At 39.7% G+C, this 25919-nt stretch overlaps 2 protein-coding genes across 3 annotated transcripts in view; both read right to left on the reverse strand.

The window, feature by feature from the left end:
- Window positions 1-838: 838 nt before the first annotated feature.
- Window positions 839-13476, reverse strand: jagn (jagunal). Of its 2 annotated transcripts, XM_080276289.1 has the most exons (6): window positions 13267-13476; window positions 10948-10977; window positions 5754-5895; window positions 4871-4963; window positions 4383-4505; window positions 839-2642 (listed from the first exon to the last, which is right to left on the reverse strand). In XM_080276289.1, the coding sequence occupies exons 1-6, from the start codon at window positions 13353-13355 to the stop codon at window positions 2511-2513; spliced, it is 609 nt and encodes a 202-aa protein (XP_080132415.1). In that variant the 5' UTR covers window positions 13356-13476; the 3' UTR covers window positions 839-2510. The 2 variants fall into 2 exon arrangements, with proteins under 2 accessions (XP_080132415.1, XP_080132416.1); XM_080276290.1 differs by lacking the exon at window positions 10948-10977.
- A 7664-nt stretch (window positions 13477-21140) lies between these two features.
- Window positions 21141-25919, reverse strand: part of LOC145404582 (uncharacterized) — a 34470-nt gene continuing 29691 nt past the window's right edge. The window contains exons 3-6 of the mRNA XM_080276091.1: window positions 23288-23523; window positions 22782-22885; window positions 22253-22381; window positions 21141-21625 (exon numbers count right to left, since the gene is read on the reverse strand). Of these exons, the coding sequence (XP_080132217.1) occupies window positions 21505-21625; window positions 22253-22381; window positions 22782-22885; window positions 23288-23523 (590 nt within the window). The 3' untranslated portion in view covers window positions 21141-21504. The remainder of the gene's footprint in view (window positions 21626-22252; window positions 22382-22781; window positions 22886-23287; window positions 23524-25919) is intronic.

Raw genomic sequence — 25919 nt, forward strand, 5'->3', positions numbered from 1 at the left:
ATGGACACTATACAGTATGATGTACAAGCAAAAAAGGAACTTTAACAGGCGGTTTATATGTAACCCCTTCATTCGAATGACATATGTTACATTTCCATCTAAGTCTCAACACATGACTTTCTCTAGGGGTGCAGAGACAAACAGTAATGAAGGTAAGGTAAAGGTACAGATGGGGGCAGATGGCACAAGGAGCTCAGCCACAGTGCTCACTTCTGTGACACAGGCCTTAGTCTGTGGCTGGTAATCCAGCCACTATCCTGGGATACAAGGCCATTTTATCATCCACATTACCACAGTTGCTTAACCTAGGTGTTGCTCAAGCTACTCATGTTACCTATCAACCCACAAAAGGCAGGTGGACACCTAGGCAGCGTGATACCAGTTGGCCACACCAGGTTCCAAACCCTGGCACTAGCAAACTAGTAGCTTTGCAGTCAGCAATGCTGGTGACTCAGCTACTGCAGCAGATTATAAACTAACTCCATTAAATCCAACTGCAATGAGAAGTCCCCTGATAAAAATCAATAAATTGGCTGAAGGCACACACACACACAATATATATATATATATATATATATATATATATATATATATATATATATAGATTGTATATATATACTGTACATATATATACAGTATAGACATATATATATATATATATATATATATATATATATATATATATATATATATATATACATATATATATATATATATATATATAATATATATATACATATATATATATATATATATATATATATATATATATATATATATATATATATATATATATATATATATATATATATATATATATATATGAATGAATGAACGGGTTACTGGTAATATTTTGAACTCACAAGGAGCAATTATTTAAAAAACAAAAATTAATTCCACAATTATAACATGGACTGCCTGTATTTACGTCGCTTCACATACAACCATACTCTGGTTGTGCTCTTAGAAAATTAATATCTGGTGCTAATTTACATACACAGTATAAAATTATCGCATGACTCAAAAATGGGAGAGAGTTACCAGTACAGCTAGAAAAAGTTGCCTGAAAATATGATAGGGTCGCACAGTGAAAGAAGGCTCAACAACTAAATACAGCACCTAATCACAGCTTACATTATTCCTGAACTCTTAAATTGAACTTGCTTCTTAAACAGTTAAAAGGAAATATAAAGCTTTAACCCCTTCAGTACAATGACATACAGTATTTAACAGTATATTCTTGCAACCTCCAGACCACGTTTTTCAGCTTAAGTTAAACTTCAAATAAGTGACCTAGATACATTCATCATCAACCCTTTCACATGAGATTTTACGGTAAGTCAAATAAAATCATCTGAAAGTTGTCATCATCATCATCATCTCAACCTCTCTTCCCAGCCCCCACCCCCAAAAAAATGGTTATTATTCAACAGCATGCCCAGTGAAATGGGTCACATATATCATTGGACTGAAGGGGTAAGTATGACATTAGTTTGAATGCAATGGAAACAAAATGGAAGAATCTGCAACACCCTTAACAAACCAACACCCCTCTCTTGAGATAAAGCATCGAATGATCTGCATACAAGTGGAGAAAAATTAGAGGTTAGATTAATCCCCTCCATTCTGGTGACATAAATTTTACTGCCAGTACCTTGATATGATCTCATTTACCTTAGGGGAGAAGTCAGGTTGTAGCTGTTTCTAATCTTATCAATAAAAATGGTTTCTTCAAGTTAACATAATCATCTGGGAATTGCAAGAATAAACTAAATACTCACCAGAATCAAGAGGTTAGCTTACAGATTAACACCAAACAGGAATTGTGGAAAAGCTGCTCAGTGAAAAGATGTGTTGACAACTGTGGTTCTTTCACCTTAACTTGGCAGAGATCTCATTTTGCAACTATTTTTCAAAAAGAAAATACTATGGCTTTACATCTCTCATAACATCTTCTTTCTGGCTAATGCTATGTTTTCACATTAATATCATTAAACCTCAGCATTCAAGATGGAGAGATTTCAGTTTCTGGCCAAGTTAAAGGAACAAGAGTACAGCTACCTAGTTTCTGACTGCAATGAAATGCAATGACATACAATAGCTGGTTTCAAATTCCTTCTATCATCCACTGAAAAAATATAATGACTCTTCCACAAAATGCAAAGCAAACTATAAATGACATGGATTTCAAATTGAAAACAAAACAAAGACTAACCTAAGGTGAATCATGAAACATATGTAGCAGCTTCTCCTGGCAGTTTTGTGTGTACTGTGTACACAGGGTACACATAATCATAACACATGTACAAAAAACTCTCCCATCTTTAAAAAATAAGTAATCTCCTGGATCTTAGAAACTATATGAACAAATACTGCATATGTATTATACGCAGCTATGCATCAATACAGCACATAAAAAAAAGTTTTATAAAGTTCGATTCTCCATTTACACCGAGACCATCATTTCTGAGACCCAACTTACAGCCACTTCATCATCCAGGACATAAGGTTCATTGGACCTTTTTGGTGGCCCCTCTGTTCTTCCACGCTATGATGAGCTTCCAGGCAAAGATGAGAGTGAAGAGGTGCACTTGCATGGCTACCAGGAGGAAGCTGTACCACAACACACTCACTGGGTATCCCTGCCAAGGATGGGGGAAGTCACCACTATCATCCTCCCAACTTGATTTCTCACTAACACAAGTACTAGGATGGGCAGGGACATAGCTAGGATTTTTAAAATGAGGAGTCAAGAAAATTAGGTCCAAAAAGAACTCTTTCAGAGGGTAGAGGTGTATTTCCCTAGACATTTGCAGTGACCATCAGAGTGATAAGACTTTTTCAGGTGTGGCCAGTGCCACTTCTGCCATCGATCTTTTTATGGTACTGTAGTTAGATAAAACCCAGAAAAAGATACAGAGGTCAATTTTAATACCATCATCCCAACCCATATTCTCACCAAAATGACTGGATGAAGTAGGTATAAAAAATAAAGGAACCCTATCACACATACCGGTATGTCATGAAAATATTAAGGACAGGGATAGTTAATCTGTTATCCTCACAATTCAGTACGTGCACACCAAACTAACCTACAAATGTGATGGAAACCGAGTTGGAATGAAATGTGAAGTTTTGCTTTAGACATCAGCAATCATCTGAACCTTATTTTTTGCCATCTAGGGATGGGAAGAGGCAGGATCCAAAAACTAAGACATTAAACGGGACTCTCTTCAGCATATCCCATCAAATAAGCCACAAAATCAGACACACCTTTCATACTGTACTAGCTCCACTTCACAGGTCTACCTACATACATATATTCTTTTATTTCCAGGCAAACATTAAAGACAAGGCATTATCTCATTTTTGCAGTTTTTCTGACAATTATGTGGGGAGGATCTAAATATAGGTTCAAACTGCGAGGTGAATATTTCATTATTGACTACCTTCATTCACCAGAAATTATTATTACTGCCTAACATACAGCCATACATTACTAGCACTGGAAATACTTTGTACATATTATTATGCTCTTTAAAAATGAAATGAAAAAATGATGATTGCACTTCTGTACACTGCATAAAGAGATTATATACAGTATATATACAGTGCTCTTACTGTTGTAGCTGAACACTGTTCAGAGTCACTGTGCATTAACAATATTCCATGATAACAAATTACATGAGCATTCAAATGGTAGCTTGAGTTCTCGTATGACCAACAGTTCGAGAAAAAATATAAATAAAAATCTGGAAAAATATGACTGCTAACGCAGCAGTTTCTATCATGCCTCCTGTGACTTCTAGAGGAATTAGTACAGAGACAGTGGTTGTTCTATGCTCTATTGGTGATCCAGCGAATTAAGGCATTTCCACCAGATTTGGTTAGTATGGGCCTCATTCCAAGGGGCAGTTGGGGTTTATTGCTCACAAAATGTCACTATAAGGTGATCAACTGGTCACCCTCATCTTAAATGCCTGGAATGACTATCCTAGCCCTGGGCCATATGCTCCTGATGGGGCACTACAGGACTAAAAGATGGATGCATCCCATGACATTAACATATTGTCCAAATTTTTAGTAAACTTTGCCTCTAGAACACCCTAAATCAGTGACATTCCACTGCAAATAAAAGGTCCCTAAAATGATCTGGCACTATCAATACAATGAAATCCATGACTGGGTTAAGGTAAAGTTAAGGTGGGGACCGCCAGCATGAGGAGATTAGCCAAACGTTAAACTCCTAATGTAGCCCTCTGACCTGTGGTGGACTAGTCACCCATTATCCTAGGAGACAAAGCCACTGCATCATCCAGAAAATTATTATTTCAACTGTGGTGATAATGTGGTCCAAGATAATTAGCTTTCCCTGAACTTACCTGCCACAATTGCAAGCCTTCTGGTTCATCTTCAGTACAGTATTCAAAAAACTCTTTAAAGTAGATCATTGCAGCGAGAAGGATGGGAACCGTGGAGAGGAGATTGATGAGGCCAAAGTATATCTGTGTTGGGATAAAAAGAGGGTGAAATTTTTTAATACACTATATTTAAATGACTGATTCCCTGCCATACCTTGGTTTGTTTTTGAAGGAAAGACAGCACAGTCTTTCCCTGAAGTCTATTCCTCCAACAAAAAGCAAATCTTGGTATTACAGTAGGTTTTCTGCAGCAAGAACAATGGAAGGGGAGAGCCTAATCTTCCTCATATCTTTAATGTATCTATAGCAGGATAACAGTAAGTCAATTATCATCATTATCATGACTCATATTTTAACATAAAGATGGGACTACAGAAGTTATTATTTACAATACTGTATAGATATCATTACCCACCATGGCAATAACTATAAGTGCATAATAAGTTCACCTGAAGGAGGAGGACACGGTTTTTGCGGATGGCAATGAGTCCTAGGAAGCTGGCCAAAGACCCTCCCAGCCAGATGTACTCCCATTTAAGTGGCTGTAAACAAAAATTTTACTGTAAAAATAATGGCAGTACTTAACTTGGCCCAAATTTTCATCTTTTTAAGCTTACTTCACATGACTCAGTGGTAATAAAAGACAATGCTACAGCTCCTTAACCATTCCATACCATTTCTGTATGATTAACATCATATGCTCATGTTAATTAACTGTTAAAACTGAGGATTCAAGGCAAATGGATGGCCATTTTTGGTCAAGTCAAAGTGATAAGAGTATTGTACAGATAGTACACTGAGGTAGTGAAGACATATTCAAAGACTGAATATATGCAAGGTGTCAAAGAAAATCTCAGGAAGTGAGTGATGCAACTCTTGGAAGTGGAAGACCATACGTATGTGCATTACAGCAGAATGGAAGAGAGGACTGGAACAGTACACTGATGAAAGACAAGGAAGATGAAATGTCTAAAAAGTGTGAGGATGTATGTGAGGAGAAAGTAACCTGTACACAGTTGTCATGGATTATACCATGTCAGAGGGTTCCAAAAATGGTGGCCAGCATTAGAGATGATGATGATCTGACTGCCTCTTTGTTTGTGAGGGAATTTTACATTCCCAGAATGCATAATCAATAATTGTTACTAAACATTTCAACAAAGTAGCTAGAACCACAAATAACAGCTACATGTATCTAGAAACATAAAATCATAGTAACTACAATTACAATCACTCTCTCTCAAAGAAAAAGGTAAACACATAATATACAGTAGTAGCTTTAAATACTATAGCTATAAAATAAAAAGAAGAATGGCTGATAAACTGACATACCTGGGGCACTTCCAGCTCCTCAATCTCCAACACAAATATGTCTAACCGGTCGAGGATGTCCGGAACCATCTTCACTGCCATCAGCATTGCCAGCAGCAGGTGGGAAAAGATGCATTTTCGCAGACGTCCCTTGTTTAGTGCGCTGAATCACCACCAAGGATAGAAAAATCAGACTCTGTAGAAATTATCATCATCATCACCATCATCACCCTAAACCTATTTTTAACTAATAAACTGCTTGGATTGGATTCAGATACATGAACAAAAAATATAAATGTGGAACTGGCTATCAACAGAACAGTCATTTTACAAGTCACTTTTAAGAAATAGTGAACAGTACTATAACTACCGGTATGCATTAAAATTTGATTACCCTGACAACCTATATGGCACTATATACTGTACCTGCAATTTGTTGTATAAGCTAGAAATACCATGACATTTTTATGCACTTACAACTCAGTTCTTATGCTTCCCATGTTACTGCACACATTTCCGCTGTACCGTATTCTAATTCTGCAAAGACATCATTTTCACTCACCATCCACTCACTTGATGTAGTGCTGCTCTCGGGTTACTGCCCTTTCCTCCCTTCCTTCCTTCATCTGTCTTTATTTCCTTCAATCTTTCCTCTTTCTTCTGCCTATGGGTGTCTCTACACTGACTGACAAGCCAAATGGTTTCCTGCACACCAGGAAGCCATTTATAATGCTGGGTGGTAACCATATAACCAAACCATACGTGCTCCCTACGTGTCAAGAAGTGGGTTGATGGAGGGTTAGTGCCCCTCCCCGTAAAACAAATAACTCACAGTCAAGTGGCCACCCTTGACGGGATTATGGCATCTGGCAATAGATAGATAGATAATCATTTGTTCAAAGCAATACTTTGGTGAGTCTTGGATGTGTTCAACATGAACATTTTTTTTTCTATTTCACAGATAATTGCAAAACATACAGCAAGGAGGCAAATTTTAAAACCTGTAGCTGTGGGACAGATCATCTGAACCAACCCTGACTCCTGTTTAGCCTGACTTTGTATTCACCTCTCAGATTACTGTAGCAACTGAAATCCTGCAATCTAAAAGCAACTAATAAACATGAAGATGAAAACGTAACTGACATACATGAGACGTGTCATGCAAGACTTACAACATTCATCACTGCAGTTAGAAAAGCACTTGGATCATGTCACATTAGGTTAGGTTATGTAAAGTCAGGCAGGCATGGGAGTCCAGTATGGGTTCAAATAATGTTAAGTACGGTATTCTATGGGTTCATGTAAAGGGATCTACTTGACAAAAATTTATGATATGTTCCATGAATTTTTCCTCACTGGTGCTGGAGAAGGACTTCACATGGTGGTATCAATATGACTGAGCAACAGAGCTGTTTGATTATATACTGCAGACATCCCACAACTCCTTCTCTCTCTACTCCCTGTAGCAGAGATAATGAACTGCAGGAGAAATGCAAGTTCACCCTGCAGTTCACTTGGTTCTTGTTATGTAAGCCTGATACAACACCAGCAACAAGAAAGTATGGTAGTCCATGATGTATACAGTTTATAGAGACAGAAATAAGCTACAGTGCCATCTTATTAAAGGAGCTTCATGTACAAAAATAATGCAGAATACAGTACTAAAGATTTTGCCAGCAACTATATACAGTATTGTACTGTGTAAGTACAATACCGTATATAGGCTTGACGTACAACATATGTGGACTGTTAGCATATTTGGATGTGGGGAACTGATTAGATATGAAAGAAGAGAGATGAATAGTGCAGTACCATATATTAACATGAGCGGACAAAAAGGATGAGGAGTAACTGAAAGTGTAAAGAACCATGTAAAGACAAAGTAGCCTTCAGATGCTTTAGCCAAGCCATCCCTGCTTGCTGGAGGGCAGAGATGGTTCTACATATGATGATGAAAATTTCCTGCAAAACATCATAACAAAAGCAATATGCAGTACAAAGAGCAACATGGTAGGTGTGGCAACCTGGCCTGTTCATTACCACAATATCTATCATTACCACAATGGACAGTAATGTGAAGTACTACAGGTACTAATCTTACATCACACTTACTCTGCATTTGCTTAATACTAATGTCAAGGTACCACTGCCTTCATGCAGGGACGCTGATGTAACCGGGCAACTCCAAAGCCTGTTATACAAACGTCCCTGAACTCACCCTATCCCCTAAGAGGAGGTTTTTCAACTGCAGCAGAAAGGTGGCTTCAGTCTGCAGTCCACTTGGTTCACACTTAGGTGAGCCTTGGACTACAATACCAACATGTCACCGTTAATCATGTACAGCTAGCAGAAAAGGGTGTTTATATTTTGGGGGGATCCGGGACAACCCCCAAATTCAGTGAAGGGTAGTACCCCACATTGCCATGCGCAGTACTATGAAGATAACACCAACAATTTGGCATTAGTGCCTACACACATCTTAGTGTTGATATCTCCCACACCAGAAAATAATCATAAAGCTCAAATTATCATATCTTAGTCACTCTACAGGGTTAATGTTCAAATAATCCACTTGTGAAATAATGTTCTATGCAATTAAAATTTCCAACAAAGTAAAAAGTTAACAACACTTTTAATGCAACTGAAATCAGCAAGTAACTTAAAACTTAACCTTTTCTATCCAATGATATATGTTGTCCTTGCTATCTCCATATTAATTTACACAGCTCTGAAGAAATTTTGAACTGGAGAGATTAGATATTACGTTTAGTTTATCTCTTCCCAACACATCTTAAAAACTGAATATGATTGTTCATAGGCAGCAAGACTACAATGAAAAATATGTCATCAGAAAGAAGGGGTTAACTAAGCTCATGAACAGTTCATTGATTCTGTCTACACAAAAGGCATACATTAGTTAAATCACAACTGCATTTCCATTTTAAAAATTACAAAAGCAGATGGCCTGAGGCTTTCAGGCTTAGAAATAAAGTAACTGTGCACTCTCAAACTGGATTAATAAAACACCTAAGCTGAAATTATCAAAGCTAACTGATGCTACTCAATGCCTTCAATTTTAAGATGTGCTTTTCATTACATTCTTACTAAAATATTAACTGAAGATTTTAAGTAGCTCAGAAAAAAACTTTTCACACTCTAAGGGTTAGCTATAGCCTTCACTAACCCTTTCAATGCTTGAAGTGTCTTATGTTAAGTACAATAATCAAATGGTGGCAGCAAGAATGAAATGGAAAATACATCTTCAAATTGGTGGAATTAATGAGCTGGAGACATGTATTATCTGAAGCGATGATACAGGCACGTCTTTTGCTAGGATGTCAATACTAGATGCATCCCAGAAGAAGGCAGTATAATCACACAGTGCAATGAAAACCTCCAGAAAGGGAAAGTATGATTCATAATTTTTCCCCTAAAAAAATGGTCCAGAAGAAGCAGGACACTATTCTTTGATTACACACCAGAATGTATCTGTACGCAAGACTCCCTAGAAAAGCAGATACTGTATTGTAATTAAATCAAGCTTACTCAACCTCTCTCTGTCAACAATGTTATAGTAAAAGGAAAATTCATTCTCATATTAAGCAAGGATATGGAGATTGTGAGTGCATTCAAGTACTTGGGTAGTGTGATGAGTAAGGATGGAACTTTGGGGGATGAAGTACGTGAAAGGGTACAGCAGGGAAGAAAGGTTGTTGGTACACTGAAAGCAGTGATGAGAAATAGGAAGGTGAGTATGGAAGTTAAGAAGTCACCGCATGATAGTATTGTGATCCCTACCCTGACGTATGGAAGCGAGGCGTGGACCTTGCAAGAGGGGAACAAGTCAAGAGAGAGAGCAGTGGAAATGAGTTACTTGAAAGGAGCATGTGGAGTGACGTGGAGGGACAGGTTGACGAATGAAGAAGTGAAGGAACGTTGTGGGGTAGATGTGGATGTGGTTGAAAAGATTAGGAGAAATACACTGAGGTGGTTTGGACATGTGGAGAGAATGGAGAATGAAAGACTGACTAAGAGGGTGTATGTAGGTGAGGTGGAGGGAGGGAGAGGGAGGGGTAGACCGAGGATGAGGTGGAGGGATGGAGTTGAGAGGTATATGAGGTGGGGGGTGAGTTGGGGGGAGGGGAGTCAAATGGTGGGTGACAGAGTGACTTGGAGGCGTTTTGTCTGCGGCCACCCTTTGCGGGATTAGGGCGTCGGGCTATAGATAGATAGAAAAAAAAAAAAAAAAAATAAGTGTCCTAGTTTAAATGAGCATATTTTCACACCATACTGCATTACATTAACACTTCCGGGGCAGTGAAGCACCAACGAGGCACTTGTTGGCCAACCGATTCAGGGCCAATGACACGCTTGTTGCTGGAGCGATTTTTCATGGCTCAAATACATGGCACAACAATATGGTGAACACAGGCAATAAAAATCTTCATTTCACTGGAAATTCACCTCCGGCTAGGAATGAGGTAGAAAAGTTACGCAAGGCTGGCCCGGAATGGTTAACTACTTCAGAATGGTGTAAAGGGTATTCATTAAATTTTTGATGATCTGTGAACTTAAAATTTTATTGTACAGCAACAATACATCCCACACCATCAAAAGCTAATAAACAATTGGTCACACTCTATGAAAATGTTGTGTAAGCATTACAGAGAGATCAACAATCTGAACAGGGAAGACATAACTGAGTTTGAAGGCTGCAGGCAAAAACAGACTTTAGAAAAAAAAAAAAATCAGAAAATAAATTGTCAGGATCATTGCTCTGTGATCTAGCGAAGAACATGCAATCAACAGTTAGCTTACAGACAGATAACCATATGCCATGTGTTGTAACTTCACACTGAGATTATACAATTTCACACAAACCCAGGCAATACCATTTCAAATCATACAGCCCTTGGAAGTTGTCTGATATTTGCTGGTGGCAACAAATACAATTTCCATACACTTTCAAACAAAAAGGAAGTGATATTACGTCTGTACAAACAATGATGCCAAGCTAGCCTTGGTACCATATGCCTGGAAAACTGTACCATTAGTTTTACAATGCAAGGACTACTGGTATATGTCCAGCTAAAAGGTGGGATATTGTTGAAATTCAGACTTCTACCTGATAAAGTATGACCTAAATGTAGCTTACAAACATGGCAATAGCATCTGGGTTGGGGAACAGGTCACAAGTAGCCACAAACTCACTTACACTTCAGTTATAGTCTTCTTGGGAGGCCAGCTGCAACAACCAGACAGTAAGTTAGCAAATAAGAGCCAGAGGGAAACTACAGTGTACAGCAGAAGTCTGAATATCCAATATTATATCAATACTGGGTCAAATGATTTTACCCTGCTTTTCCTAACAGCTAAAAAACAATATCTGCAATTTTATTCATTGACCGAATCATAAAGCTGTTATTCTACAATATAAAATTCCCTGTCTATTACAGCAAAATTCATCTAATTCTTATGTATAAGTGGACAAAACTGCCCATGTATGATTAGTTGAAAAGTTTATCAAATACAGTATTAAGAAAGGTTTTAATGTGCATGGATAAACAGAGTTCTACTAAATAATGTTTATCTAGTCAAAATAAAAGAAAATAAAGAGCATTCTGGGCAAAAATAAAGAAATAAATTTAAAGAGCAGAATACTGGTGAACAGAGAGCAATAAAGCCATACACAGCAACTTACTCCAATATGTCTAATTGACTTGGGATAACCAGTCAAACAATGTATGCTATGAAGTAAACATTAAAAAATAATACAGTACCTTACAATGCACTGGGGATGAAGAAATACTACAATATGTTCTTGTTATATATCATGGATGTGTTCCAAGATAATGAAGCATTTTCACACAATTAGTCCTGTTAATCTGGCGAAACTGGCAGATCAGCTTTACAGGCAGTGATGGAATGTTAGGGAGCAGTGCCATTGCTATGTGAGGCATGGGGGGCTTGGGTCTCCCCAGTCAGACCTCTGGCTCTCTCACAGCCTCCACATTTGAAAGTAAGGGTTATTATATAAAAACAATGTGTAGCAGTGGCCTCTGACCCCCCTAGAATATGGCTTGGCCCCACCTTGGCCTCCCCCTCTATCAAAGCCCTGCTACACTAAGATACTGGTATAAAAAGCAATTTTTTCTTCAAATAATGGTAGATTTAATATTAAAAATGGAATGTAAAATGATGAGGCATAATGAGGACTTTCTGTACAGTATACTGTACCCTATTGTGTACTTCTACTGGGTATCATATGGTACCGGTACCTCGTAGCTACTGTAATATTAAGTGGCTGTCACTGACCAGCTGACCTATACACAGCTTACTGTCAACATAAGTCTTTAATACCGGATCAGTTGCCAGCTACTGCTTGGTCATTTAATTATAAATAAATAATAATCAGCTACACATGAATGTGCTACTACTATAGTCACAGTGCACAATGAGGCGTCGTTATCATACACTGGCAACCTACCAGTCAACAGTGTGTCCAATTTTGTATCATTATGCACGAATCACATTATACACAGATATTATTATACACCAATCAACGTCATATTATACACGTAATCGGATGCACTGTTGAGGGCACGATAATGATACCTTCAGACTTGCGTAGCACGACTATAATACTTATACTGTAACAACCCTGACAAAATAAAAACCATCCCTGATCAATCTGTTCATAAACTGATACATACCACAAACAACATGACTGCTCCAAAATCATAAACAAAATCAAACATTCACAAATTTCACAACAAAGCATTTTTTTCTTCACAGAATATAATGAATTACCTACCAACTAACAACTACTTGGTCATAACTGAAGATTTACTTCTTTTTTTTTTTTTAATAAGTTTACCATGCATGCAATCATTATAAACTACAGTTGTTATTCAGACAAGTTTTTACTACTGGCACTGTGGATGCATTACTTTATTCATACCAACACCACAAATTTTTGCTTTGCTATGAAAAACTTATGAAGATTACAGGATTAAAGAAGCATATATATATATATATATTGGGAACTGATGCTAAGATTAAATGAAACTGACAAATAATCACCAAAACATTCAACACAGCTGTTAAGTACAAATACAAACAGTAATAGTAGTTTAACAACCTATTAATATATGAGGTGCAGAGAATCTAAGAATTTGTATGTTCATTTATTACATGACAGAATACAGGTTATGGTTCAAATGAGATAATGATAATCCAGTGTTAAGATGGCAGTGAATGGTATCAAAGGAAGTAACAACCTATCGGACATTATCTCTGCAAGCCAAATATAAACAAGTACAAGCTGCTTATTCAACCTAGCAAGCCCGGGTTGTGTTGCAGTATATGATAACGTAAATGTGATGCTGTCAGGCGGTGTTGTATGGGTATATGGAACTGGAAGATGACAGGTGAGTGGGTGAATGAGACAAAACAGACTTCAGAAAACGTACACAATGATGCCCTGAAGTAGATGCCAGGAATACTGTTGAGGGAGGCATCACGTTTCACTCACCTAATCTGGTAATGTGCGGCCACCGTCTCACGGTGGACAAAATCTGTGCCGTCCGTCCCAGCCACCATAGGGCCATCTCGGGACGCCATGGCTCCCTCCTCCTTCGCCCCTCCTCAGGGAGTTTGTGGGCAGCCAGTCAGTCTCTGCTTCCTTTCTGCCAACAGCTGTACTCCCGGCCGGAGCCCCCGCTGGCACTGGCACCTACAGGCACTGTCACCTGGCGGCCGATTCTCCAACAATAACAATTTAGCCACGAGTCGCCAACACAGTCACACGATAGAAAACGTTGGACCAAGTGGGCTTTTTAGGGGAGGCTCTTGTTATTGACTTCCTTGTTCTCCACGGAAAGATGTTCATGTTGTTCACAGTGCATACTTGTATTTCAGAGTATCTGTATCAAACACCGCTTCTCCAGCAATAACCCTAACATACGCACAACTCGCTAACAACAGGCTTTACAGAAGTACCACAGAAAACGTTGTGCTAATGGGACCTTCTAGATCTACAGGATACTCTGAACTCTTCGTAAAATTTCTTCAAAACAAACAGGTCTTTAAACGAGAATGAGCACTTTCAAATTCTCTTCGAATAAAACAACAAAGGTCACTAAACACTTGCATATTACGTTTTCTGCAAACATAATATATACGGGGTTGCATTAAATAACGTCCGAGGTCTCTTTATGATAACATGTCACAGATGATGTTTTTGTCCTTTTGCATCTTGTTCCACGTAGCACTTTGGAGAATAAGAGAATACTATTGCTCTACATCCTTTACATAGCGCTTCTTCATAAACAGCATCGTATTCTGTTATTAATCTCTTGCTATAATATCGTAGTCAAAAATGGGAGGAGTAAATTTAGGCCAAGTTCGAGTATAAAATGTTTAGAAAATGACGAAGCACTGTCTTATGTGTTGCATGGATGCTTGAGTCGGCTAATGTGGGCGTAGTTGTGGCATATGGGGTATGAAATGAAAAAATATTGCCTAATAGATAGCCTACTGATAACACTGACAGCCGTCCCCACGACAAACGAGATATCACCCGGCCGAGTGGAAGTGGAGTGTTATATATGGGCCACCCTATATATTTCCCATAGGAGACAGAGAGAGAAAGAGAGAGACCACTCCCCGTATCCAGTTAGTATATTTCTATCTGTCCCTATGATCTTCGTTGCAAACCTGGCCTTCTCGTCGAAGAGTGATAGGTTTGGTAAGAATGAATCGGCGAACAAGGATCTGTAACAATGATTATGATTTGTTTTTGTTTTTTCCAAAATAGCATTACTATTCTATCTATCTACCGCCAGACGCCATAATCCCGTAAGGGGTGGCCATTTGACTTTGAGTTAGTTGTTTTACGAGGAGGGACACTAACCCTCCACCAACCCACTTGTTGACACGTAGGGAGCACGTATGGTTTGGTTATATGGTTACCACCCAGCGTTGTAAATGGTTTCTTGGCTTACAGGAAACCATTAGGCTTGTCACTCAATGTAAAGCCACCTGTAAAGGAAAGAAAAGCAATAAGAAGTGACAGGAAAGATGGGAGAAATAGGAAGAGAGGAGGAAAGGCACAGAAAAAGAATGATACAGGCTACGGAAGAAGTAGGCAGCACTACATCAAGTGAGTGGACAAGGTCACTAAATTGTTGTATTTGTTCCATTTCCAACAGGGGCGTCCGCAGGATTTTTTGTAAGGGGGGGGGCAAAATAAAAGAAATTATACATATATGTGCGGTTATATCAAAACACACACACTTCAAATAGGCATAGGCATATAATTACAAGAGTTACATGACTTACATCAAATGAATAAAGTTGATATGCTATAACTCAAAGGAACGGAAATATACGTGACGTTACGTTTCAAACACACTTTGGAATTCCAAGGGGGGGCAACTGCCCCCCTTGCCCCCCCTCCGGACACCCATGATTACCACAATATCCTTATTATCACCATCAGCAGCAGAAGCAGCACAGAAGCAGCAGCATATGGTCATCGTCATCATTAGAGAGTTGGACAGAAAAAGGGTGAGAGTTTGCTGCTTGACGGGTCCTACGCGCCCGTCGTAGACATGGAGGAATACATGCAGACAGTTGAGAGAAGCAGTGACCATTGAAGCAGCACTAGAAAAGAGATAAAGATGCAACAGTGCGGCGATGAGACAGAGATTGAAGGGAGTCAGTAAGATGGGGAGAGTTAATGAGACGAAAAGCCTTTGACTCCACCCTACTGAGAAGAGCTGTATGTGGGGAACCTCCCCACACATGCGAGTACTCCACACATGGGCGGATAAAACCTGTGTATAGACTCAACAATTGTGCGTGGGTAAAAAAAGGAACGGAGTCAGTTTAGCACACCTAAACTCTTAGAAGCAGATTTTACAAGAGATGTAATATGATTTTTCCAAGATAAGTCCCGAGTGAATGAAACCCCAAGCATGTTCAAGGATGATGCAGGATTAAGTTGAATATTATTAAACATTAGTGGGTACGCCTGTGGAAGATTTTGTCGGGTTGATAGGTGTAAGAACTGAGTCTTTGATGCATTTAAAACAACAAGATTATCTTTATCCCAATCAGAGATAAGAGCCAAGTCAGACATTAGGTGTGCCATAGCCTCATCCCTTGTTTGTTGAAGTAACTGCTGAGATGGACGTTGCGGGAACCGAATGGAAAGGTGAAGGGTGGAGTCATCAGCATACGAGTGGATAGGGTTAGATGTACAGCTTAGAAGGTCATTGACGAATGAAGGGAAGAGAGTTGGAGATAGGACAGAGCCCTGAGGAACACCATTGTTGATAGATCTAGGAGAAGAACGATGGCCGTCTACAACAGCGGCTATAGAACGACCAGAAAGGAAGCTAGAGATGAAGGCACAGATAGAAGGATAGAAACCGTAAGAGGGCAGTTTGAAGATTAAAGATTTATGCCAGACTCGATCGAAAACCTTTGAGATGTCGAGTGCAATGGCAAAGCTTTCGCCGAAGTCCCGAAAGGAGGATGACCGGGAGACTGAAAGGTAGGTGAGAAGATAGCCAGTGGAGCGTCCCTGACGGAACCCATACTGATGATCAGATAGAAGGTTGTGATAGGAAAGATGCTTTAAAATATTTCTATTAAGAATTGAATCGAAAACTTTTGAGATACAGGATGTTAAAGCAATTGGACGATAGTTAGAGGGTTGGGAATGGTCACCCTTCTTTGGGACTAGCTGAATGAGAGCAAACTTCCAGCAAGAAGGAAAGGTACAAGTTGATAGACAAAGGTGAAAGAGTTTGCCTAGGCAGGGCGTAAGCACAGAAGCACAGTTCCTGAAGACAACAGGAGGGACTCCATCAGGCCCATATGCCTTGTTAGTATTGAGGCCTGTGATGGCAGAAAATACATCAGCTGAAGAAATTTTAATGTCAGCCATGAGGAAGTCAGAGGGGGGAAGTGCAGGAGGAACAGCACCGGAATCGTCTGAGGTGGAATTCGAGGAGAAAGTCTGAGCGAAGAGATCTGCTTTACCAGTTGAAGAGATAGCTACAGAACCATCAGAGTAGAGAAGAGGAGGGAAGGATGATGAGATAAAGTTGTTAGAAAGGTTTTTAGCAAGGTGCCAGAAGGAGCGGGAAAAAATTCGAGTTGGAGAGTTGAGAGCATTTAGTACGGATGAAATTTTTTTTAGCAGAGCGAAGAACAGACTTAGCACGATTCCGGGCAGAAACGTATAGAAGATGTGATTCAGGGGTGGGTTGGCTCTGGTACCTTTTATAGGCCCTCTCCTTGTTGCGGACAGCATTAAAACAAGCGTGATTAAACCAAGGCTTTCTTGCATTAGTCAGAGGATATGAGAAAGGAATGTATGCTTCCATGCCAGAGAGAATAACCTCCGTAATGCGCAAGGCACACTCAGATGGCTCCCGGCCATGGAGCAATAATCATTCCAAGGAAAATCAAAGAAGCACTGCCTGAGGGCCTCCCAATCCGCAGCTCCAAAGTGCCACAGACGACGTTTCCCTGGAGGGTCCACATGCCGTACCGGAGCGATAGGACAGGTTAAGGTGATAAGGTTGTGATCGGTGGAGCCCAACGGAGAGAAAAGATTAACAGTGTAAGCAGAAGGATTAGTTATAAGGAAGAGGTCAAGTATGTTGGAGCTCTCTCCAAGGCGGTCAGGGATACGGGTAGGGTGCTGTACAAGCTGCTCTAGGTCATTAAGGATAAAAAAGATGTAGGCTTGTTCACCAGGTGGATCAGTTCACCAGGTGGATCCAGTTCAAAAACTCTCTCCAGAGGCGGCAAGAATAAAATACAGGCCATTGGACAGGCGGAATTAATGATATAATTGCCCTTCTAATGTGAAACTGAAGGTTGAAAACACATCGTCGGTTAAATAATTTATTAATTTAACATACATAAGTTATTCCATTTCAAACAAATCAGGTGAAATAAGATACAAAATCATTAGGCAGGTTTAGCAGATATTTAGTCAGAATAAACCAGATACCTAAGGTATACACAGAATTCCGATTATCCAAGTAGAAGCGGTTTGTCTGTGTATCTGTCTGTCTGTAGCAATTCATATTAGGTCCCCCGCAGGACCGAGTCTTGTCCTTAGAGGGTATGATAGCCAGAACGAATCCTTCCACATGCCTGCTAAGTACAAATGAGGAAGGAATGTCTGTAGGAAGAGTGATACATGTGAAAGTCGAGGTGGCGTAATGGCTCTGTTCGTGAGTTTGTCTGTATATGCCGTCGGTAGAACTGATGGGGTCTGGGTGATGGAATTCTACTGAACTTTTGTTATATATAAACAGTTTTAAAAAGAAAAATACAAATCCCAGGTTTGGATGCACTAATCGTATGAGAACTTAACCTGGACAATTATAATAGGTGACACAGAGGGCAATACCCTTCCGGCCTAAGGAGGTTCTTTTGCACCTTCCTTCTTCATTGGATAAGTTCTTACTCGGCTTCCTTAAACAATTTATGTCTACGTAGATCACACTCGACATTACTGTCGTGTGGTATACCTGCAACCTATGCCGACATTAAGCAGTTCAGAGCAGCATACAATATGTACAATAAAACGGTGAACAAAAGGTGCAAGGACAGCCTCCTAAACCATAAGCTCGACCTAAAATCTCACATTCTTCGTATTCAAACAAAGGAATGGGTACCTTCACTAAGATTCATCTCACTTTACATAGTGAGTAGGGTATAGTTCTCAGTTTTACAGTACAGTATGTTAATTTTTGTTCTTTTATATTCTGGCATGCTCAGTGAACTCACTCTGATGCCTATTCAGTTGCTGGTTGTATGGGAAAACTTGTAGCACCTCTGCTTTTGCCATCTAATTTTGAGTATTACACCTGGATATTCTCGTGTACATTATCTATTTTCTTTTTTAATGCAAGAAAGAAGGAACCAAAGCATAGAGGCCCGCAAGACTGTTCCGCCTAAGAAAAATAAAAATAAAAGAATAGACCCAAATTCAGGATCCGTGTTCATTTCGAAACTCCTGAACACTGCGTTTAAAAGACTGGAGGTCATAGGCAGTAGAAAATACAGACCTAGGAAGACAGTTCCAGAACTTATCTGTTGCATGAAGGACTGGGAGTAACGGTTAACTCTTGTATTAGAGAGCTGGACAGGAAAGGAATGAGAGTTTCCTACCACATAACAGGGTCCTCCGCGCTAGCGGTAGTGCTGGAGAGATGCAAGCAGACAGTCCAGAGCAGTAACCACTGAAGTAGCGCCAGAAAAGAAATAAAGACGCAACAGTGCGGCAGAGAGAGTAACATACAAAGGATATTAAAATGTAATCGCCCGCTCCAAAAAAATGGGAACAAGTTGCTACAAAAACTCCCAAACAAAGGAAAAGGCAATCTTCATTTACCTCCTCTATTCTCTCAGACTTATACTGATATTCTGTTACTGCTTCTGTACACCCGCACTCTTAATTTCTCTCAAAAAACACATAATACACAAATAGTAATCCAAATCAACCTCTTTACGGTTTCTAGTCTATAGAGCATAGACCATTTCTTGTAGCCTCCCTGTGCAAGCCTACTATAAAAGAATCTAAATAAAAGGAAAACACTCTTCAACTAAGAAGGCAAAGAAGTTATATAAAATTAACCTCTTTCAGTAAAATGATGTCTTGTCTTAGTGTATTCTTGCTACTCTAGACAATTTAATGCAGCTTAGGAAAGACCTTTTATACTGAAGGTGTTCATGAAGACCATCTAATCCTTCAGACTCGAAATATTTCTCCCCAGTAGAATAAAATTGGTTTTAGTTGCAACAATAGAACTATAAAGTACGTCCTCAGGCTGAAGAGTTAATATAAAAATTCCCATTGAACTCGCAAAAATCAGCCACTTTTGTTTTATAATCATAATACTAGACAAGTAAATTGGTAACTAAGGAGGAAGAGCCAAGAAAACATGCTACAATTGGTACTGAAATAAAGCATCAGAATAAATCCATTAACCATTGACATTTAGGTAGTCACATTACTTTTTTTTTCCTCCGGAAATTAAAAAAAAAAAAAAAAAAATCCCCAGCTTTGACAAGGCTCTAAAGTAATTCTGGCATAGTACAAAGATATCTAACCCATTATAAAAACAATTCATTTAGAGTGAAAACTAGCCATATACTCACTAAGTGATAATGATGGAAATGCAAATCTTTTGGAAAATAGAGCCTATAGTGACAGAATTCAAGCTTAGGGGGCTATAGATAGTTTCATATATAAAATAAATTCAACGTCATATGAACTCTGTAATATAACACTAAACCTATTAATAAAATACGCAACTAAATAATTTCCTGGCGTGCTGTTTAAAAGTGCAGAAAGACACTATTTCGATTATTTGAGGTTGTCAGGTACCTGCAGGCAGTCTAATTATTTAACACAAAAGAATTGAATTCGGCATACATAATTCTTTCTTATATATCTTCGAAACTGTATATAAGGTCACTTTCTCTGTATTTTCAAGCTGGGTCCAGATTCACACGTATGACTATTTACGAGTCTTTGAAGGACTAGCAATGGACACTGCAAGATGCTGCACTATCTCTTTACGTCAACCACAAACAAATCGTGAGTACGACAAGGAAGCGATTATAAATTTGTGAATCTGGTTACAGACTTATGTAATATACCAGCTTAGAATATTATCTGTACACTACTTTTACTAAATGTACACTGCAGCGGAAGGACAGAGCAGATTCATAAACTGCTGTGAAATCCCTATCTTATCTGGGCTTTGTTTCACAGGAAGGACACGGGCAAGGGGAATGCATTATCTTCCTTTTTGTCTCATCCTTTCTGGAGGAACATAGCTCAGTTATGGTAGAAAAATAACTATAACTTTGTGAATCTCATTCCAGGTTCTTCGTACAATTTCTCTTGATATAAACTGACGATATAAACTGTAGCCATGCCCTTGGGCCAAGGGTGTTGTCATTAACTATCAAAAATATTTAAACCACTAGAAAGCTTAGAAACATCATAAAAAAGCGATAGAGATGATGTTTATGTATCTTTTCCTTTTAATCCAACTCGGCTTAAACTACTCTACAAGGCATAGTAATTACAGTATCTTATAAGTTACTTTAATCACAACGCTTATCTATGTCTTAAAAGAAGACAACAGTATAATCTTATATTTCAATAAACAACACTCTCTTTTCCGTCAACGCTAAAAATTTTGCTGGATAGAGAGCACGCGTTCACAGCCTTCCAGTTAACTTATGAAGGCACTACATCAGGTCACACTTAGGATATGGGAAGGAGGGCGGGGTTAATTCTGGTGGAAACTTCCTTTATTTGAGCTCGGATTCTGTAGTTTCTTAAGCTGTCACTAAGTGTCCACTTAGTTCCTTTACATTCTGACGTTGTATCCTGGTAATGGTGAAGGAGGAGAGAAAATTACTCTCGGGAACTTCATATTTGACTCTGATTCTGTAGTTTCTGAAGTTGTCATCAGGTGTTCACGTGGTTTCTTCATACTCTGACATTTCTTCCCTGTGATGGTGAAGGAGGCGAAAAAAATTACTCTGAGAATCTTCATTTTTGATTACCAGTCTGTAGCTTCTGAAACTATCACCAGATGTTCACTAGGTTCCTTGACACAACGTTATATACTGGTGATGGTGAAGGAAGCGGGAAAATTACTCTCAGAATCTTAATTTTTTTGCTTGGATTTCTGTTGTTTCTGAAGTTGTTGTTAGGTGTCTAATTGCTGTTGACGGTGGTGTACATATCTCTCTCTCTCCGTTTGGAGCATCGTCTTTGCCTCACCAGGAAGGAGCCGTACTCACAGACTGGCTCCCCACACTCTCTGCTGACGATGCACCTGACAAAAAATCAATTAAATTTGTATCTGGGAAAAGGGTTGATGATGTGCTGAGATATGTTATAAGTACCCTGAGATGGTTTGACCAAGCTGAGAGAAGGAAAATGAGAGACTTAAAGGAATGTGCGAGAGATTGAGGGGCTGGGGGAGAGGGGGAGGAGTCCGAGGATGATGTGGAGGGATGGAGTGGAAAGGTATAAAAATGAGGGTGGTGTGAGCTGCAGAGACAGTATTTTGTTGGTGGATGAACAGGGTGACATGAGGGCGATTTGTTTGTGATCAACCCCTTTGCGATTAAGACGTCTACCTAGAGATAGATGGGATAGAAGCCCTGGCAGATGAGTAAATGGATGTGGTTTCCTTCATAAAAATCTCTAGGGGTGGATTAAATTTTGTGTTTTCTTGTTACGATTTCTGGATCCCCTCTCTCTCTCTCTGGATCTTCTCTCTCTCTCTGGATCCTCTCTCTCACGCTCTCTCTCTCTCTCTCTCTCTCTCTCTCTCTCTCTCTCTCTCTCTCTCTCTCTCTCTCTCTCTCTCTCTCTCTCTCTAAAGTACTCTTCCTTCTCCCTTTCATTTATATCCTTCCTATCTGTCTGTCTATCTATCTATCTATTCCTTTCCTACCTGACATCGTTGACTGAGAATGACCTGCGTCCCCTCTTGTACCGTCTACATTTGGACCTGCTGGCATCACAGTCACAGGTACACCTTCCATTCACCGTGCTTGGGGTGAACCTCTGTGGACACCGGCATCTGCAGAAGAATGTATGGATCATCATCAGCATCATAGTTGTCGTCAACATCATTATAACCAGAATATTATCGGTCAACATTAGTAGTAACGTAAATCACTCTATCGAAAATAATGCATCGTTATCACTGTCATTTTCATCATCATTATTCGAGGCACCCAGAATATGGGGAAAAGTGTATATAACATCATCGTAACAGTCGTCAGTACCATTACCATAATTATGAAAAATGTCCTGAGCATAATTAGGTAAAAATAGCCTCTCCCTCTCCCTCTCTCCGTAGAGAGAGAGAGAAAGAGAGAGAGAGAGAGAGAGAGAGAGAGAGAAATGTTTACGTTTAGTTTCCCACTTTCTTTTATAATCAGATTAGAAGAACATGGATTTTTAAAGGGGTAACTTACCTACGCAGAATATTGTCCTCTAGTGGGACCGAAGAGCGGAGTTGACATGAACAGCGAGTGTGGTTCACGAAAGTCATGACCTCAATCTTGGCTCGTTGTCCACCCTGGAAAGAAGAATATATATTCATTTTCTTCATCCCCATAATTAGTTTTCCATTTTTACAGTGGCTGGTTGGATCAGTTTAGTTAACCATATGCTTGTTGGCACAAATTATTTCGTAGTACCTGTCTCACAGACATATTTTGTATTCTAGATATAAAATCTGTCACATATCATTTTACTATCAAAGTAGTTTGCATCCTTATGCTACGCATAGCCATTAGGAGCTTAGCCGCAGTACTCATCTTCCTAACACGGGCTTTGGGGTTAGTAGCGGGTTATTCACCCAGTATCCTGGGATATGTATTTAGATTTAAAAAAAAAAAAAAATGTACATTCAACGTCAGCTAGTCTACTCCCACATACACGATCATGAGTTTCTGTATTAAACCAGGTTACCACTCACAAGAACATAGAAGTACATCTGCACATTTTCCGTTTCGGCAGGAGCGCAGGTTTTGTGAGCCAGGCAGCATCCCGTTCCTTCGTCACAGCGATGCAGCAGAGCACAGCGTGGCCAAAACACAGTACCGAGGGGGTGTTCTTCGGAGCGTACAGTCTCGCATCGTCTTTGGGGTAGTTCACATTTGCCTTCCGTTTTCACCCACTTCGCGTTCTCCGTTGCTAGTTTGATCATCTGAACTGAAAAGAGAAGAAAGCAGGATGTGGGTAAAAATTATAAAGAAATAAGCAAGAACACAGCAGACCCGACGAATATTTGAATGCATTTCTAAGTCTTCTTGGGGTGCCTCCCATTTGCCTTCCGTTTTCACAAACTAAGATGTTCTCCGTGTCGAGTGTGATCATGAACTGAAAGGGGAATGGAAGAGAGAGAGTTCGAGATACGTTTGTGTGTGTGTGTGTGTGTGTGTGTGTGTGTGTGTGTGATAGAGAGAGAGGGGAGGGGGGGAGTTGCACCTATGCAGCTGAAACAGGGACCTGGTTATATAAAGTGTACGGTAGGTTACGCTTCGTTGTTTGCAGGAATGGAGTTTTTTTTACTATTTATTTATTCATTTATTTATATTTAATCAGTGGTACCCATTTAGCAGACACAGATTATTACCCAACATTACTGTATCTTCTCCTCAGTAAAATGATTTTCATAGAGTCATTCTCTTCACAGTCTTACCCTACTCAGTGTTTTCATAATATTTCTGAAAGCACTACCTGTGACACGACTGTATTTTTTTTTTTTTTTTTTATGCGAGGAAGAAGGAACCAAAGGCCATGAGCCCGCAGTAACAGTTCCCTCCAAGAGAAAAACAAAATACAATAGAGAGCCAAATTCAAGATCCGATCATTTTGAGATGCCTGGACACACTGCGTTTGAAAGACTGGAGATCATAGGCAGGAGGAAATACAGACAGAGGGAGACAGTTCCAGAGCTGACCTGTTGCATGAATGAAAGACTGGGAGTAACGGTTAACTCTTGCATTAGAGAGTTGGACAGAAAAGGGATGAGAGTTTGCTGCCAGACGGGTGCTACGCGCCCGTCGTAGAGGTGGAGGAATGCAAGCAGACAGTTCAGAGGAGCAGTGACCATTAAAGTAGCGATAGAAAAGAGATAAAGATGCAACAGTGCGGCGAAGAGACAGAGGTTGAAGGGAGTCAGTAAGAGGAGGAGAGTTAATGAGACGAAAAGCCTTTGACTCCACCCTATTGAGAAGAGCTGTATGTGGGGAGCCTCCCCACACATGAGAGTTGTACTCCACACAGGGGCGGATAAAACCCCTGTATAGAGTCAACAATTGTGCAGGGGTAAAGAAAGAGCGGAGTCGGCTTAGCACACCCAATCTCTTGGAAGCAGATTTTACAAGAGATGCAATATGATCTTTCCAAGATAAGTCCCGAGTAAATGAAACCCCAAGCATGTTCAAGGATGATGCAGGATTAATCTGAATATTATTAAACATTAGTGGGTATACCTGTGGAAGATTTTGTCGGGTTGATAGGTGTAAGAACTGAGTCTTAGAAGCATTAAAGACAACCATATTATTTTTACCCCAGTCAGAGATATGAGCCAAGTCAGACATTAGGTATGTATGTGTGTGCTGTTGTATCTCATTAAATTTGGCACTGCAGTAATGATTGAGTATTTGCACGTGTAGAAGGTGTTTGCGTGCTTGTGTATGTAGATTACCTAAAGTCAGTGTGTGTGTGTGTGTGTGTGTGTGTGTGTGTGTGTGTGTGTGTGTGTGTGTGTGAGAGAGAGAGAGAGAGAGAGAGAGAGAGAGAGAGAGAGAGAGAGAGAACCACCTCATTCTTACAGTCCACCCTGTCCACCCACACCAATCCAGTCGTCCCTTTATCCTAACAAATGACACCTTCTAAACCTTTTTCTGGCCATGTCCCCATTTCCTTTGTCCTGCTGAGTGAGAGAGAGAGAGAGAGAGAGAGAGAGAGAGAGAGAGAGAGAGAGAGTTACACAATCCTCCAGTTATATAAATACAGATCGAAAGAGCCATATATAGATAGATAGATACTTGCATCAGATTTTGGGCATAGATAAGTAACCCGTTCCCTGAGGCCAATGAGTCCTCCCATACTCTGACAGATGACTTATGACAGCCTCACATATCATCACTTTGGTATTAACAGCTAACCGTCGATACTGAAACATCCTCGTACTATCTCATTCATGACTGGTGTGTTGGTGTAGGTGGGGGCGTTTTATGGTAGGTCGGTGGTGCTTATGGGAGAGAAGTGAACATTTTTATAACGCAGTTCTGATCCATATATTGCCTCTTGCATTAGGCGGGTTCGATCGTCTGATTTTACGATTAGCAGATCACTCCTTTACCACGTAACCTCTGCTGCTTTTTATCTAACCATCTCTTTCTTCGTCTTTTCTGTTCTTACTCCTCATTCTTCATCTTCTTCTGCTCCTCCTCCTCCTGATCACCACCACCACCACCACAGCCTCTGTCATCGTCATTATCATCTAAACCACATTTTGCACCCATAGTGTATGTCTTGTTAATTATTCATGTATATCCACATTCTTTCCATTTCTTTCTCGATCTCCCTCATTTCCT

The sequence above is a fragment of the Coenobita brevimanus genome, chromosome 64 (genome assembly GCF_032717465.1).
Source record: "Coenobita brevimanus isolate Jiangsu-jjx chromosome 64, ASM3271746v2, whole genome shotgun sequence".
Taxonomy (NCBI): domain Eukaryota; kingdom Metazoa; phylum Arthropoda; class Malacostraca; order Decapoda; family Coenobitidae; genus Coenobita; species Coenobita brevimanus.